The following is a 15490-nucleotide window of genomic DNA, read 5'->3' as shown; positions in this document are numbered from 1 at the left end:
CTGCATTGCTCATTACGGATTGAAATCTTTAAATTTACCAAGGATGCAGACGCTTCTGAACTTAAGCCAGAAAATTAATTGGAAACTTGGAAACGACAGGCACACTTGCTTAGCTGTTCTGCTTTTACCAAGAAAAGGGAAGGGAGGATTCATTTAATAGGAGGAATAATTATAAAATCTCCCATGCTTCAAAGCACAGCACACACACACACACATGTATATGCCCACACATGCACAAATACACAATCACACATGTGCACACACACACACACACACACACACACACATATACATGCACAAAGAGCCCTGAAAACCATAGCTGTGATGTGTCGGCAGTTGAGGCCGTGTGTGCCCAACTTTCTGTAAGGATTGAGGGACACACACTGCTAAACAATGGCCTTAATTCAATTCTGGACAAAACACTGCATTGATTCACGATCAGATCATCCCAGACTAAGGGCGCAATCCCAGAAAACATCCTCTCTTCCTATGTGAAAACCCAAGATGTTGTCCCAAAGGCCCAGAACACTGACCCTTCTGCTTAGAAAAATACTTTAATGGTAGCTTCAACAATTCCCTAGAACTCTTCCAACTTCAAGATAGATTTCACAGTACTTTCAGAACACAAGGTCCCCCACCATCTTATCCTGTCCAGGAGAGTACTGATGACATTTTCATTTGCTGTGATCTATTAATGTGACTATACCTGAACCCATATAAACACACCCTTTAATTCTCCTCTGATAAAATATCCCTCCTGCAACTAAATCTGAATTCATTTAATAGCCATGTGGGTTTTGCACACTGATTTAATATCATATTACTTGAAGGTGGTTGTGTATATTTTGTGCATGGCAATAAATTACTAACTATCTGCATCAAATACAAAACATGATATGTACTCACTCACATGTGGATTTTAAACATAGAGTAAAGGATTACCAGCCTACAATCCACACTGCCAGAGAAGCTAGTAAACAAGGAGGACCCTAAAAGACACAAATTTTGTCCCCTGGAGAAGGGGAAAGGGTCACCATCCCCTGAGAAAATTGAGAAAATGGGAAGAGGGGGGAGGGAGCTACGAGAATGAGAAGGGAAGAAAAGGAAGGATGCAGAGGTCATGAGGGAGCAGAAAGGTTGAGTCAGGTGTAGATTAGAAGAAAGGACATATGATAGGTAGGGTTTTAGTTGGGGGGTGGTAGGGGAGGGAGGGAGGGAGAAGGGAACTGGGATTGTCATGTAATTCAATCTTAAGAAAAAATACAAAAGTGTAACAATTAGGTTAGAGCTTCAATCAGTGAGTCTATGAATAGCCCAAACCCTAAGCCTCTTGTTATAATACTTAACTTTGTAGGTGATATAAGATATTTCATTGCCTACTGACTTAATTAGCAGACTTAAATGATGACACTCATGAGTTCCGTACTCATTACACATGCGTGTGTAAACCACACATGAGTTGAAATAATCAAGAAGGACTTTTCTCAAGAGATGTTTGCATATAGAAATAAGAAACTAGGCATTTTATACTAAGGAAAAATAATGTGTGATTTTGCAAGATGAAATTGGTATTTACAAAATAAAAATAACAAGGAGCTATTTTTGAATTGGCTCAATTTTGCTATCTGCATGTGGTAAAAGATCATTCAAGAGGCCCCCCAGCTTTGTACCTTGTACTTGCAAATTTAAAATGATCTCATCTGATCCCCAGTTGTTATTGGCGACACAGCTGTAATAGCCCGAGTCCTCTGCCTTCACTGTGCGAATGATGAAGCTTCCGTTGCTGAAGATGCTCCTACGGCCGTCAATCGTCACCAGGCTGGGTGTCCCGTTACTACCTCACAGGAAGAAAAATGCACAGATTAAAGAAATTACAACCAACATTAGCTGAGGTTGGCAAGAACCATTAAGCCTTTCTCTGGAACAAGCAGTAAATTGCAACCTCAATTATTTTTGCAGTTTTTAAATAACTATACTGTGATTATGTGACCAAACTACTGATTAGTAGAGATTAAAAAAACAAACAAACAAACAAACCAAAAACAAAACTATTAACCTATCATGCGGGAGGCTAGAGCTGTGTCACTTGCCAAGAATTATCTAGCTCAACTAACGCTCAAGTGCTCACAACTGTCTTCACGCTTCCACGTCTCTTTTCCCCCTCTACTATCCAGGCTTTGGGGTCTTTCTCACTGTGGCAATTGTGAGAAACTCTCTTGTTGGCAGAAGGGCCAGCTTGACCAAATCATGCATGGCAAACTAAACTTTGTGATAATAGACTTAAATTTTGTGATACAGACTTAAAATAACTTTCAAATCACAGTTCTTAATGAACTTGATGTACATGGCATCTCGAGGGAGCATAGAGCTCACCCTCCTGTGAAGAGGTTTTTGTCATCACAACCATAGACAGGGTGGCAGATTGTCCCGTTGTCTGGGGTCACTCCCAGGAAGGCAGAGCACCGGCTTGACCTGGGGAGCTTATGAATCTGCTTTGGATTAACCAACTTAAAATGCAAAGAGAAGATTGCTCACAGGGCCCAAACCATTATTTCAATCATTTATGACTGTGAGTGCTTTTGTTTGAAAATAGGCAACCTTCTCAATCCGTTATTTTAAAATCTCCATGCCTATTAGTGAATGTTCAGCCTCTATTTATATCTGAATTTCTTCCCCTGCATAGAGATAAAGCATGTTTAAGAGGCACATGGACAGAACTCATTGCTCCCCCTTCTATCTTGGCTTTATTATTATAGTAATCACTATTGAGTGTGGGGAGCCAGCTTTTCTGTGAGCTAAGTCCTAATGTGTTTCATTGCTTTTTCTTGAGAGAGGGTCTTGCTATGTGGCCCAGCAGGCTGGCTTCAAACTGGCAGTCTTCCTACCTTAGCCTCTCAAGAGCTGGAACTACATGGGGCCATGTTCCTTCTTTCATTTCGCCTTATTTATTTATTTATTTATTTATTTATTTATTTAATGTGTGGATGTGGTGAGAGGGGTGCATAAGCGTCTTACCCCTGGAGGCTTTTGGATCCCCCTAGAGCTGGACAGTTATGAGGCACTGGATATGGGTGCTGGGAACCAAACTCAGGTCCCCTGTAAGGTCACTACTGCCATCTCTCCAACCCCTGAATTCACTTTCTTAAAGTTCCTTCTTGGGGCATGTGCCTCAGGTTGTATTGTTCATTATCTCTGAAGAAGAGAGAGCTGGTAAAGCTCCCGATGACTTGAGCACCTTGTCTCCATGCCCTGATAATATGGAGCAAACTCCAGCGGGATGCTTGGGGGTTCTGGCTCCTCTTCTCACAAGTGTTTTCGAGGATTTCAGGGTCTGGGTTGATAGAGGACTTGATAGAAACCACATGCTCTTAAGCAATTTCTCCTGATGGCTTTGGCATGCTGAAAGGTTGGTAGGTGGGTACTGGCAGCTATTTCTACCTCATTTCAGGAGAGTGCTAGGTTTCTCCTGCTTCTATTAATATGCAGGAAGTAGGGGTTGGCATGTAGCCCAATAGGTAGAGTGCTTTCCTAGCGTGCATGAGACTCTGGATTTGATACTTTCCACTGAATATACTTGGGCATGGTGGCACATGCCTGTCATCCCAACACTAGGGAAATGGAAGCAGGGGGTCAGAAATTCAAGGCCACCCTTAATTATAAAGTTTGGGGCTAGCTTGGACTACATGAAAGTGCTTATGTGCATGCATGTGAAAGTAAGTGGGTGTGCGTGCACAAACACAGAGTAGAACCCCACTAGACTTAGTACAAGGCTGCCTGACATACTGGCTAAGAGCTCACTAAAAGGCATATATTGGGTTACTGGTTACCTGTCTTTCATCCATTTTACTGCAGGTGAGGGGTCTCCAACTGCTTTACAAGGCAAGACAATGTCCTTCATCCATGGAGTAGTCACTGTCCCACTGAAGGTGAGGATCCGTGCAGGAGCTACAATACCAAAGAGCAGACCATCTACACAGAGCCAAAGTGACCTTTCCAACAGAGCAGCTCCCTACCCAACCCCAGAGCCAAATAACACTGCAGCTGTCCTTGCTATTCTCTGGTATCTGCCTTATGAGGGATGCCCCTTGTAAGGACATGCTCATGGATGAGAGTCCCCATGGCAGCATCTTTTTCTTCTACTAACCAAAATATAAGCAATATATTAAACACTTGGAGTTTCATAAGCCAGGCAACTCCAAGCTGTGTTTTCTATGAGCTCTATTATTTTTCCAGGCACTTTATGAAGCGATTTGTCTCAGCCCCCAAAACTGCATGCTAAAATATACTTTTAATATCTGAGAGAATAGACAACATAAAACACAGTCCAATGGCCAGAAGAAGTAAATCTGGACTAAAGCTATTTACCAGCTGTGTGATACTTTGTCCACTGCCCCACACGGCTTGACCTTTAACTCATGCACACATTAAGGAAAGGGAGCAGTTAAGGGTGGCCATTTGGTTTGGGACAGTGGTTCTCCCAATGGCACCACTTTCAGTGATTCTTAGGACTAGTAGATACCAGGCTATGGTTCTTCCAACAAAACAGCTCCTGTGTGAGCCATCCATCAGGCATTACTTCCTGGTTGGTACACAAGACCCCAAGGTAGAGGCTGTTCTGTATTTGAGCCAGCAAGGTTGGACATGCAATGGAGGCTGGTTTGCAGAAAGGAGGGGCAGGTTTTCCTTGTAGGAACACTACCTGGCTAGATACCCAGACATGGAGATCACAAGTAAGAAGCCCCCAACTGACTTTGGATGCATACAAATGGGTCCAGAGCTTCAGGGACTCCTGCACGGTTCTGGGTTTGGGGATTTAATACTGGCCAAAGGAAGGGAGGGCAGGAAGTCCTGGGATCCCTGGAACCAAGTCTGGCACAGAGCAACAACTATTACAAACTACCAAAGCCACCCCTGTTTCTATTGTCCTGAACATGGACAGAAGCTGGTCTTGGGGGCGGGGGGGGGTGAGAAACTTTTCTAGTCAATCTGGTCCATGTGTGTGAAGCAACTCCCCACAGAGGTGAGAAGGTCCTAAGGTTGGGGCTGCTTTTACCAATCAGCTTTGGTGGCTTTGTATTTTTCTTTTCCAGTCTCCCAGGACTGTCCTCTATATTTAGCAGAATGCCCTCAGGGGCAGGGTGGGGGCCTTTGAAGCTTTTAAATGGCCATTCACTTTAAGAAGTATACATGTATGCATACATACATGCACACAAACATACATATACACATACGTAAATAAATGCATACACACACATATATATACATACACACAAACATACATATGTACACACACATGCGTGCATACATATATACATATACACATGCATACATACATACAGACAGACAGACAGACACACACACACACACACACACACACACACACATATATATATATATATATATATATATATATACATGTGTAAACTCATTATATAGAGAACTGTGTAGTCTTAAAGATGTCAATAATAAGAGAAACTAGAGGGGTGTAAATGGCAGCTCTCTGTAGGTACCCTACACTTCTGCAATTTGAAGCTGTTCTGAAAAATAAAGTTTATCACACACACAGACGCACATACATATACACAGAGTAGTGTACACACAGATACACACAATGTACACACATACAGAGACAGAGAATCGCTCGCACATGTGTGTGTGCGCGCACACACACACACACACAGGCTTCCCTCCTTAAATCTACTGCAGTATCTTTGCATTTCACTTTGAGTGGGCTCTGAAATCCCAAATACAATCCTGGATGCCCTAACAGGACCAAGTCCAGGCCTTTTCCCCCTTTGGTCCTCAGAGAGTGCTGTTCCCTCTGGAGACTCTACTCAGTTCCTGCATGGTTACACCTGCCTGGCTGACTTTTAACCTCACTTGTTTCTTCTTTGCCCATCACCGTTCTCTCTTCCAGCTACTGCCTTGACTCACACCCGTGACCCCCACCACCACCTCAGCACTTTCCTTGGGGTCTCATGCCTGTGGCCCCCCACTGCCTCTGTACCTCTTATGGTTTTTCTACATAGCAATCTTGGTGTGCTTGCCCACTGTGCATGGGATTCATGATGCTGGTTATAGACTGTCTCTCACAAAACAGTGAACTCCCTGAGAGTAGGTGTGTCTGCTCTGCTCATCCTGAGAAGGAACTTCTCTGTACTAACCAAGCCCTGCTTCTTCTGGACACTCGGCCTGATTTCATTTCCCAGCCCTGCTTTGGAGATAGGTCTGGCCCAAGCTTGCTTGCTTGCTTGCATTCTTTAGAGTTACCTATTTGTGTATGGGTATTTTCCCTGCATGTATGATAATGCACCACCTATGTGCAGAGCCTGTGAGGTCAGAAGAGGGTGTCAGATCTCCTAGAACTGGAGCAATAGATGATGGGTGTGAGCCACCATATTGATGCTGGGAACCAAACTTGGGTTCTCTGCAGCCCGGGCTGTTAACTGCCAAGGCATCTCTGTAGCCTCCCCTTTTAAAATATGTGAGAAAAGTCATGTGTACAAATCCACCCGGACTGTAAACACTTTCTACACGGCCTGGGTCAGACACTTCAGGACTATATATCACAAGAGCACCCTGAGCCACCACTTGGAGTGATCTCTCTGGGTAAACCGCTTTGGCAGATTTCTCTGTGTTGGGCTCTTCTGTTACTATGCCAGGCTGCCAAGATTTAGGAAGATTTGATTTCACAGTCAAACCCCGTGAGCTAAGTTCCTTGTGTCTCAGGTATAGTGCCTACTGTATAATGGGCATTTAAATCATTAGTTGTTGGTCCAGTGGTGCCAGGGGTCAAACATGGTGTCTCATGCATACTATGCTTTACCGCTGAGGAGAATATTGACACTCCAGTGATGGATTTATGAAATCTCTCCTGGTAGGTCCCACTCCTAAGGAGCCTGCTTCCCACTGAGCCCTCTCTGACTGTGTAAAGTCCCACTTTGCTCAGAGTGTCTGGAGACAGGAGGGGACTGCAGGAATTCCTACCCGTCCTATGTGCTTGTTTGTGGTTCCTTACTTATACCACAGGGCAGACTTTGTAGCCCACGTTTGTCCCTGGACTCCAGTTATCTCAGTGTTAGAAGGAACGCTGATATCAGGGCTAAAGAGTACAGCACACAAGAACTCCAATTTGTTTTTTGCTTTTTTAAGTTGATGTTTTACCTGCCTGTCTTGCCTTTGAAACTGTAGAATTTTCTTCTTCCTTTGCCATTTTAAGCTGCCCATTTCCCAACTACCACATCAATAAGCATGTTACCAAGGACTTTTTGAGGTTAAAAAAAAAAATCAGAAGTTTGGGATGTCTGGGTTTTTCCTTTCAGGCTCCTTAGAAATGATATTGGAACTATATTGGTAATTCAGAGTCAAGAGGCATCGCCTGACCAAACTGGAATTATGAGTCTTGGAAGCGGTTTCACTTCAAAGGCTTATCTAGTTGGACTATGGAAGCACTTAGGGACAGCCATCACCAGTATGAACACTATGGCTGTGCCTGCTTTTGATGACCTGTCTATTGTCACAATGAGACGAGGCACCAGACTGACACTTAGGGGTGCTCTGTTCCTCGTCAAATCCAAGTCTCATTGCTACAAATGAACTGTGTGGTGGTTTGTATGAGAAACATCCTTCATGGGCCCATGGATTTGAATGTTTTGTCCCCAGTTCAAGGTCCTGTTTGGGGAGGTTATGGAACCCTTGGAGGTGGGGCCTTGCTGGAGGAAGCACACCACTGGGAATGGGCTTTGAGGGTTCATAGCCTCACCCTACTTCCAGGTCACTCCTTTTGCTTCATGTTTGTGGTTGGAACTGTGATCTCTCAGCTTTCTGCTCTGGCTGTATGCCTCCTGCCCTGTGAGCACCTGTTTCTGGAACTGTAAACCAAAATAAAATCTTTCTTCCATGAGCTGCTTGGTCATTGTGTTTTATCATGGCAATGAAGAGTAGCTCGTTTGACAGCAGATGGTTGTCTTACATTCGTACCATTTCAAATCCCACATGCTGTGAAACAGGCGTCTCTTTCGTAAGTGTGAACCTGACTTAGATCAAAGAACTTCCTTGGGGAAATGGCAGGTAGTGATTATCACTAATTCTCCCACAAGCCATCAGTCCTTGGTGCTGTGTTCATCACTAGGGAAGCCGCTTTCCCTGGCACACAGAGCCCACAGCTGAAGAGCTGGAATGTAACGCCCACAAGCTTGCTTTCAGATAAAGCAGGGCCCTAACAACCATCGAGTGTGGTCATAAGACCCTCCCACTGGGGCTCACACACCTTTAGCCATAAGACCCTCCCACTGAGGCTCACACACCTTTAGCCAGGGGCTCCACAGTGATGATCTCACTGCTGTTGCCTCTTCCGGCCGAGGTCACTGCCACCACCCAGACGCTGTACTGTCGATTCCGACTCAGGTTAGGAATTCGGTAGGAAAATGAGTCGGGGGAGGCTTCGAATTCACTGATGACCTGTGGGAAGAGACAGAAACGTTCCCTTACTCACGGAAGCTAGTGGCACAATGGCTTCCTAAAAGAATGTTTACTAGTAATGTATTGCCTATCATACCAGATGAAGCCCACACCCCCCAGCACCTTCTGAAGGGCTGGATTTTCAACGTGAACGGTAATTGGTATATTTAGGGCCACAGTCTACATCATCCTGCAGCATCTTTTATGATCACCCACCCAAGGAGCAACAGACACTTTGTTGTTTGTCACCAAACAACACAGAATACACGAGACAGTGCTTTAAAGGTTTCGCTCGTTGGTTAATGGATGGCAACCAACAAGGCTCACTTCACTTTCAGGGGTGTTTAATTATGAGAGGGGCTTCAGACTATGGCACATGGAGGACCCAAGTGGAGCCTGGCAGCCTCACAAAGCTGAAGGGACAGAACTGAACAACAGTTCACAGGACCCAGGACTAGATACGGAAAGACGACACAGAGGGGGTCCTGGGATCCAGGGAGGTAGTATGTGGGTGTTCACTGAGAAGATCTGCACACACATGGGTGGGGAACTCTTCAGGACGGGGAAAGAGCCACCCGAAAGACTCTGAGTCAGAACTCAGCACTTACAAGGGCTGGGAACTATGCCCGCTCCCAACGTAGGACACTGAGACTGCGAACTCTGGCTTAGGACATAGAATATCTACCATGAAGACAGGTAACTTTCCTAATGACATCCAATAATAAAAAAACTTGCTCTATAAGAACAACATTAATATTATTACATAGATGAGTGGATAAATAAAATGTATTATGCTCAAGACCCTGTCTCGAAAAACCAAAAAAAAAAAAAAAAAAAAAAAAAAAAAAAAAAAAAAGAGGTGTTATGCTCAATGCACGCAGTATTATTCAGCAGTAGAAAAGAGTGAAGGACTGGTACACATCACAATGTGAATGGATCCTGAAGACACACTAAGTGAAAGAAGCCAATTATAAATTATCACACAGATTTCACTGTCTTTTAATTAGATGTCCGGGATAGACAATGCATAGCCAGAAAGTTGAACAGGGGGCGACAGCTTTTCTTTTTAGGGTGACATGATCATTCTCAAGTCAGAAAAAGGAAGGGTCACAGGATGCAGAGAGCACACTGAACTGCCCACTTCGATAGCATCCAATCTATTCTGTGTAAATGACCTCTCAATAAAGCCAAAACAAAACAAAACAAAATGAAAAAGAACAACAACAAAAATCCCAAACAAACAAACAAAACACCCGAACAACACAAAACAAAAAACAAACAACAATAAGCTCCTAGGAATTCCAAAATATGGAAATCAGGACTCATGGAGAAATAATCATACCTATCAAAATTGACCCACAGTCAACACAGAATGACTTTTGCAAAGTCAATGAAGCAGTTTTATCATTATCTTACAGTGGTATTACAACTTCATAGGTAAAAAGACTAAATTGAAAGGTGAAAGGCATAAAGATGCTTGTTAAACGCAAAAGAAATTGTACCTCACACATACATGGGCAGCACTACCTGGACTCGGTAGGTCACAAAAGAAAAATGTTGCATGAAATTGGGAGGGAATGTGGGGAAAATCTGAGGAGAATTGAAAGGGGAAAATGGGAGGCAAATAAATTTATTTCATTGTATGAAATTATCAAAAAAAATACAAATATAGAAATCACAAAAGCTGGGCGTTGGTGGAGCACGCCTTTAATCCCAGCACTCAGGAGGCAGAGGTAGGTGGATCTCTGTGAGTTTGAGGCCAGCCTGGTCTCCAGAGTGAGTGCCAGGATAGGCTCCAAAGCTACACAGAGAAACCCTGTCTCAAAAAACCAAAATAAATAAATAAATAAATAAACAAATAAATAAATAAATAAATAAATAACAGAAGACTAGATTGTTAGCAGATAGGATGTTTTGGGAAAATCTGTAGTGAACATTATGCCATCCTAATATGTTAAATGCAGGCAACAAAGACAAGTGTATAAAATAACAGCATGAACCAGCTACAGGAGGCTATCAAGCAGGGTACCAGATCTGTGTCACTAAAGGAAGGAGAGAGGTGTTAAAATATGTTAATTCTTTTACGCTATGGAATATTTGTTTAATGATGCAAAGATGTGTTGCATTCTTTTATGTGGCATTTGTTTAACTCTGTAAAGCTAAGTCACTTCGACTGCCTAATTGGTCTAATAAAGAGCTGAATATCCAAATGCTAGGCAGGAGAGGGGTAGGTGAGGCTGTCAGGTGAGAGAATAAATAGAAGAAGAAATGAGAAGTGGAGGCAGGAGAAGGATCTCTACTAAAATGCTTCTGGAGTGAGGTTGGGTGGCGATACCCATTCATGGACCCCAGAGGAGGGCCCAGGGCTGGACTCCCGAGGGAGGAGTCTGTAGATGAGACACCTCCAACAAAGGGGTGCATTAGACACGATGCCATGATAGTTTTCAACATAATCTCAGTTATGGACGGTGAATACAACCAGGGCTAGCCCTTTAGAAGAAGAGGTAATCATCAAAAAACAAGGGAAAGAAAATAGAAAAGTAATCGGAAGCCCATTCAGTGATCACATTAACTCTATTACATCTCTTTCCATAAGCTTGGCCAGAACAATCACTCCAAAGAGGGATGCTGCCTCTTGATTCACTGGGAAACACATCCTATAATATTTTAATTTGTGTTGTAATATCAGTGACTACCTTTACATTTCAACCATTTTCATTCTGTCTAGTTGGCAACAGTCCCCTATCACCCCAAGGCAACTTGCTGACTTTTACAGACATTTTTGTTATTGGGCATGTTCAATGGGAAAAGATGGATTTTACTTCTAGATTTTCCCCAACACTTACTGGTAGTTTCTTCAAAGACTTTGTAGAAGAGGCTGGAGGAATTGAAAGGAAAGCAGGGCTTCCCTATGAAGCATAACAGGATGTAAGGGTAAAGCAGAGAGGAGGTACACAGTATATGAGGGATTAACAGACCACGGGTAGCAAAAGGAGTGTGTGGAGAGTAGTGAAGGTATTTTAATTATTTATTCATGATCAGGACTGAAGATATGGCTCAGTGTTTTAGAGCACTGGAAGCTCTTTCAGTGGGCCAGGATTCAATTCCTAGCACTCACACAACAGCTCATAATCATCTGTAACTCTGGTTCCAGGGGACCAGATGCTCTCTTCTGGCCTCTATAGGCACCGGGCATGGCACACACATGGTGTACATGCAGGTAAAATACTCATACACATAAAAACCTAATAAACGTTTAAGGATCCAGTTATATGCACGAACTCAGATCAGTGGTGGTTACTTGTGCAAGACCAGCACAAGATCAAGCCAGTTAGAGATTCCAGCATAGATGGGGATGGGTACGTGAGATCTCATCCCTAGTTGAGAAGCCCCCGGGATATTGGCTATGATGGCTGCTGGGGCAAGAAGAATGGGCACGGGTAGGTTCTCATGACCCAGTGGATTATCCTACACCCATGCACATATGGGCACCACTGGCTGGACTTAATGGGTTAAAATAATAAGAAATAGGAAAAAACAAGAGGACATGAATTTGGGAGGAAGATGTATTGGAGGAATAGGAAGGGAAGAGTAGGGTAGATTTGATCACGATGCATTGTATGTATCATGAACATTTTAAAGAATAAAATATTATTTAAAAGATATTTAAGCCTCTAAACATTGTTTTCTCCCCCTTAGGTTTTTGTCTATTCGGTCTTTTCTTCAGAGCTAGGACAGAAATAGAAGTTTCTAGATTTTATTATAGGCCTGAAGAAAGACTTGATTTTGAACAGGCTGCTGTTGTGGTTGGGGTACCATGGCTATAGTCCAGCCGAGCTCCCCAGAGCTCTGTGTCCAGGCACATGGCCTCTGCAAAACCCCTCAGTTCTCAGTGGATAAGGGATCCTGCTGCACCCAGCAAGATGTTACAGGGGAGACTTGGGCGTTGGATGGCTGGTAGCTCTGCATCTGCTGTTTTGTTAGCCATCTCGGGAAAAGGCTGCCCTTTCTTGCCTATAAAGTTTGAACATCTTGACTTTATCAGAGTTCAGAATTAATCTGCACTTGTCCCTGAATAAGTTCTCAGATGAAATGAAGTATGTACTTATGTCGTGACCATCAGAGGAGACAGAAGACGACGATGACAGAATCCACTCTAGATGATGTCATGTGACAGGGACAGCTCATGGTGTTCTCCCAAGGGAGTCTGGTGTTCTGTCTGAGGATTCACCCTTTAAATTCTCTTTATTCAAATGGCTTGATCATATTTAGCACTGTGGGAGGTCACAAGGGTACATGCAGACACCTCTGAACTGGAGCTTGGGGGCCCATGGGAGAGAGGGGATGTCAAGAATTATAGGACTTTCAGGGAACAGGTATTTAAACTTCTGGGCCACAGAAGGTTGTGGGGTTAGCATATGAAGAAGACAGCTGGCAGTGAGGCAGACTGGAAACTCTGATCAAGGCAGACAGGTAACAGAGTGAGTGTGGGAAACCCAGGGCTGTACAAATGTGTGAGGAAGCACATTACAAAAGTAGCCCGTGCTGGGTGGTGGTGGTGTGTACCTTTAATCCCAGCACTTGAGAGGCAGAGGCAGGCAGATCTCTGTGAGTTTGGGGCCAGTCTGTTCTACAAAGCTACACTGAGAAACCCTGTCTCAAAAAAAAAAAAAAAAAAAAAAAAAAAAAAAAAAAAAACAGAACAAAACAAAACAAAAAGTAGCCCATAAAAGTTAAGGCTTGAGGCCAATTATCTTCCAACCTTTCTGACAAATTAGGAGCCTTAACCCTTTTTTGGAAATGAATTTTTAAATTTTATTTGTTTAGTCACTTACATGTTTGTTTATAGAAAGATGCATCTCCTTTTACTGTTCGCGTGCCCCTATTCTATTCCTTTTGCTGGGACACAAGAGTCTGGGAGGCCCAGTAGACGATGTGATATAAGAAACAGATCAAGACTGCCCATTTTCAGTGTGAGGTATGTTTGGAGCTAATCAGGTTACAGATGAGTGGGAGACACTACACCCCTCTTTTTTAGTTGTTGCCTGAAAATGCTTGTCTCAGAACTCTGAGAGCTGTAAGGTCTAAGCAGTCATTTGCTATATGACTGAGGCCACAATCAGAAAACAGGGGCCATCTCTACGCCCAAATTATTCATTAGCTAAAACCCAGAGTCCTACACCAATGAGAAAGGAAATTGGAAAGGGGCAAGTCTCAGCCTGGGGGAGAGGAGGACAGGACTTAAAAACCCTGTCTTAAGATATCAAGAGACTCCCCTGGCAAAAACTGATTTTACCAGACTTACTAGGAAATCGGTGCCAAAGCTCCCAGTGTAGGCAAGGGTGGCCAGCTCATGGTCACTTAGTTTGGGCTCATGGTCATTTACTGAGTTTGTTCTAATTCATAGATTCTAAGGTAAGACCATGACTTGGCACACAGAGGGTTAAGAATGAGGCAGGACAGGGCTCTGAGAAATTCTTATTGGAATCCAGAAATAAGGCCATCCAGAGTTCCCCTTTGAAAACTCTCCTGTCATAGCTGAGGACATGGCTTACTCTTCAGTAAGATGTCTGGGGGTGGAGGGATGGCAGCTCCATGTGCTTGTTTTAAATGTATATTTATAGAAAAGTTTTATAGTACTTTTGACATGTTTGCCTCCCCAGATCATATCCAGCATGGAAAAATGGAGCTGTTGGGATAAATTCTGTGACATCCAAACAACTGCTGACATTTCAGGCACTCTGTTCTTCTGCATTGGGATCTGCTGGGTGGAGTCCTGGATTGCTTAGAACTCTGCTGCCGTCTGTTCTTTGAAAGCGGGCAGAGCCGCCAGAAAGTTCGTTGTCTTATAGTGTGTCGTGTCAGTTTTATGAATGGTCTCTGTAGCCTGCCTTCATTCACAGTTATTTCTGCCTCCTGGATGTTGCTGTCATCATTTCCCTTCCATGAGTATGATCATTTCACAGGTAAATTACATAAATTAGCTACAATTAAGGACGTTAGACTTTTTGTTGTTGTTCTTGATAGTTCCTGTAATCACAGATTTAATGGAACAGTTGCTCAATTCATTCCCCAATTGTCTCCATTATTTAGCTTACTGGATGTTAGTAAAATCCCCTCCAGTCCTCCAAAATGGCCCTTTGGTGACCTTGCTTCATTTTTCTCGTATGGCCTTTCCCTCTGTTCCCTGTGGGCTCTGGTCTTGCTGGGATCAAGGTCACCGAGGGGTGGACTTTGCCTTGATCCTTTCCCTAGGGACTCTTTCCCATCCTCAGCCTCTCATGGAGTCAGTACCCACTGACTAATGACTGGAAAGTATCAAGGAAATGCTTGTTGTATTAGGAGTGTTTAAACATGAGCCAGACACGATCAGACTTTGAAAGGGAATGCTGTATGTGGGGTAACTACAGTGTAGCAATCTGCTCAGATAAAATTATTTGCCCTGTCTGTCAAATGTAAAACTTATTCCACTTAAAAAAATTTCAACTAACTTTTTAATGAAAAACTAATTCCATCAAAGAAGTGGGGTGCTTTAAAAGGCTTAACATCTAATAACTAACTCATAGTTTCTAAAATCTAAAAAGCTCTAGTTTCGAAGGCCCTTCCTTAAAAGGAAGGAAGGAAGGAAGAAAGGAAGGAAGGAAGGAAGGAAGGAAGGAAGGAAGGAAGGAAGGAAGGAAAGCTTCCCCTGAAACCAGGAGCTGCTTTAAAGGAGGAGCAGTGAATGGCATCCCCGGAACACATAAGTCTTCCTGTTGAGTGGCAGAGAAATGGCCTGCATGCCAATCAGAAAGTTAGCTGGATCAAACTGATACTAAAAAATTCCTATGTATAATTCATTTGATAGAATAAACATCTTATTTCACAGCTTTCTTCTCCAGAAGATGATGATCAGTAACAAAGAGGTTCAGAAGGCAGAGGGTTCAGGGGCCATAGAGCCGAGGAGGTCACACTGGTGGTAGTGATGGCAGTAATGTTAAGGAGAAGATTTCTGCATCCCTCTGTGTCTTCCTGAGGTCACTGGAGATGC

General features: G+C 43.4%; 1 protein-coding gene across 1 annotated transcript in view; it reads right to left on the bottom strand.

The window, feature by feature from the left end:
• The window catches only part of Dscam (DS cell adhesion molecule), a 504817-nt gene that overhangs the window by 56286 nt on the left and 433041 nt on the right, over positions 1-15490 (bottom strand). The window contains exons 21-23 of the mRNA XM_035443441.1: positions 8307-8460; positions 3828-3945; positions 1671-1834 (exon numbers count right to left, since the gene is read on the bottom strand). Of these exons, the coding sequence (XP_035299332.1) occupies positions 1671-1834; positions 3828-3945; positions 8307-8460 (436 nt within the window). The remainder of the gene's footprint in view (positions 1-1670; positions 1835-3827; positions 3946-8306; positions 8461-15490) is intronic.

Source organism: Cricetulus griseus, chromosome 4 (genome assembly GCF_003668045.3).
Source record: "Cricetulus griseus strain 17A/GY chromosome 4, alternate assembly CriGri-PICRH-1.0, whole genome shotgun sequence".
Classification (NCBI taxonomy): domain Eukaryota; kingdom Metazoa; phylum Chordata; class Mammalia; order Rodentia; family Cricetidae; genus Cricetulus; species Cricetulus griseus.
Note: the sequence above shows the minus strand (reverse complement) of the source record. Positions and strands in the feature narration are given on the sequence as shown.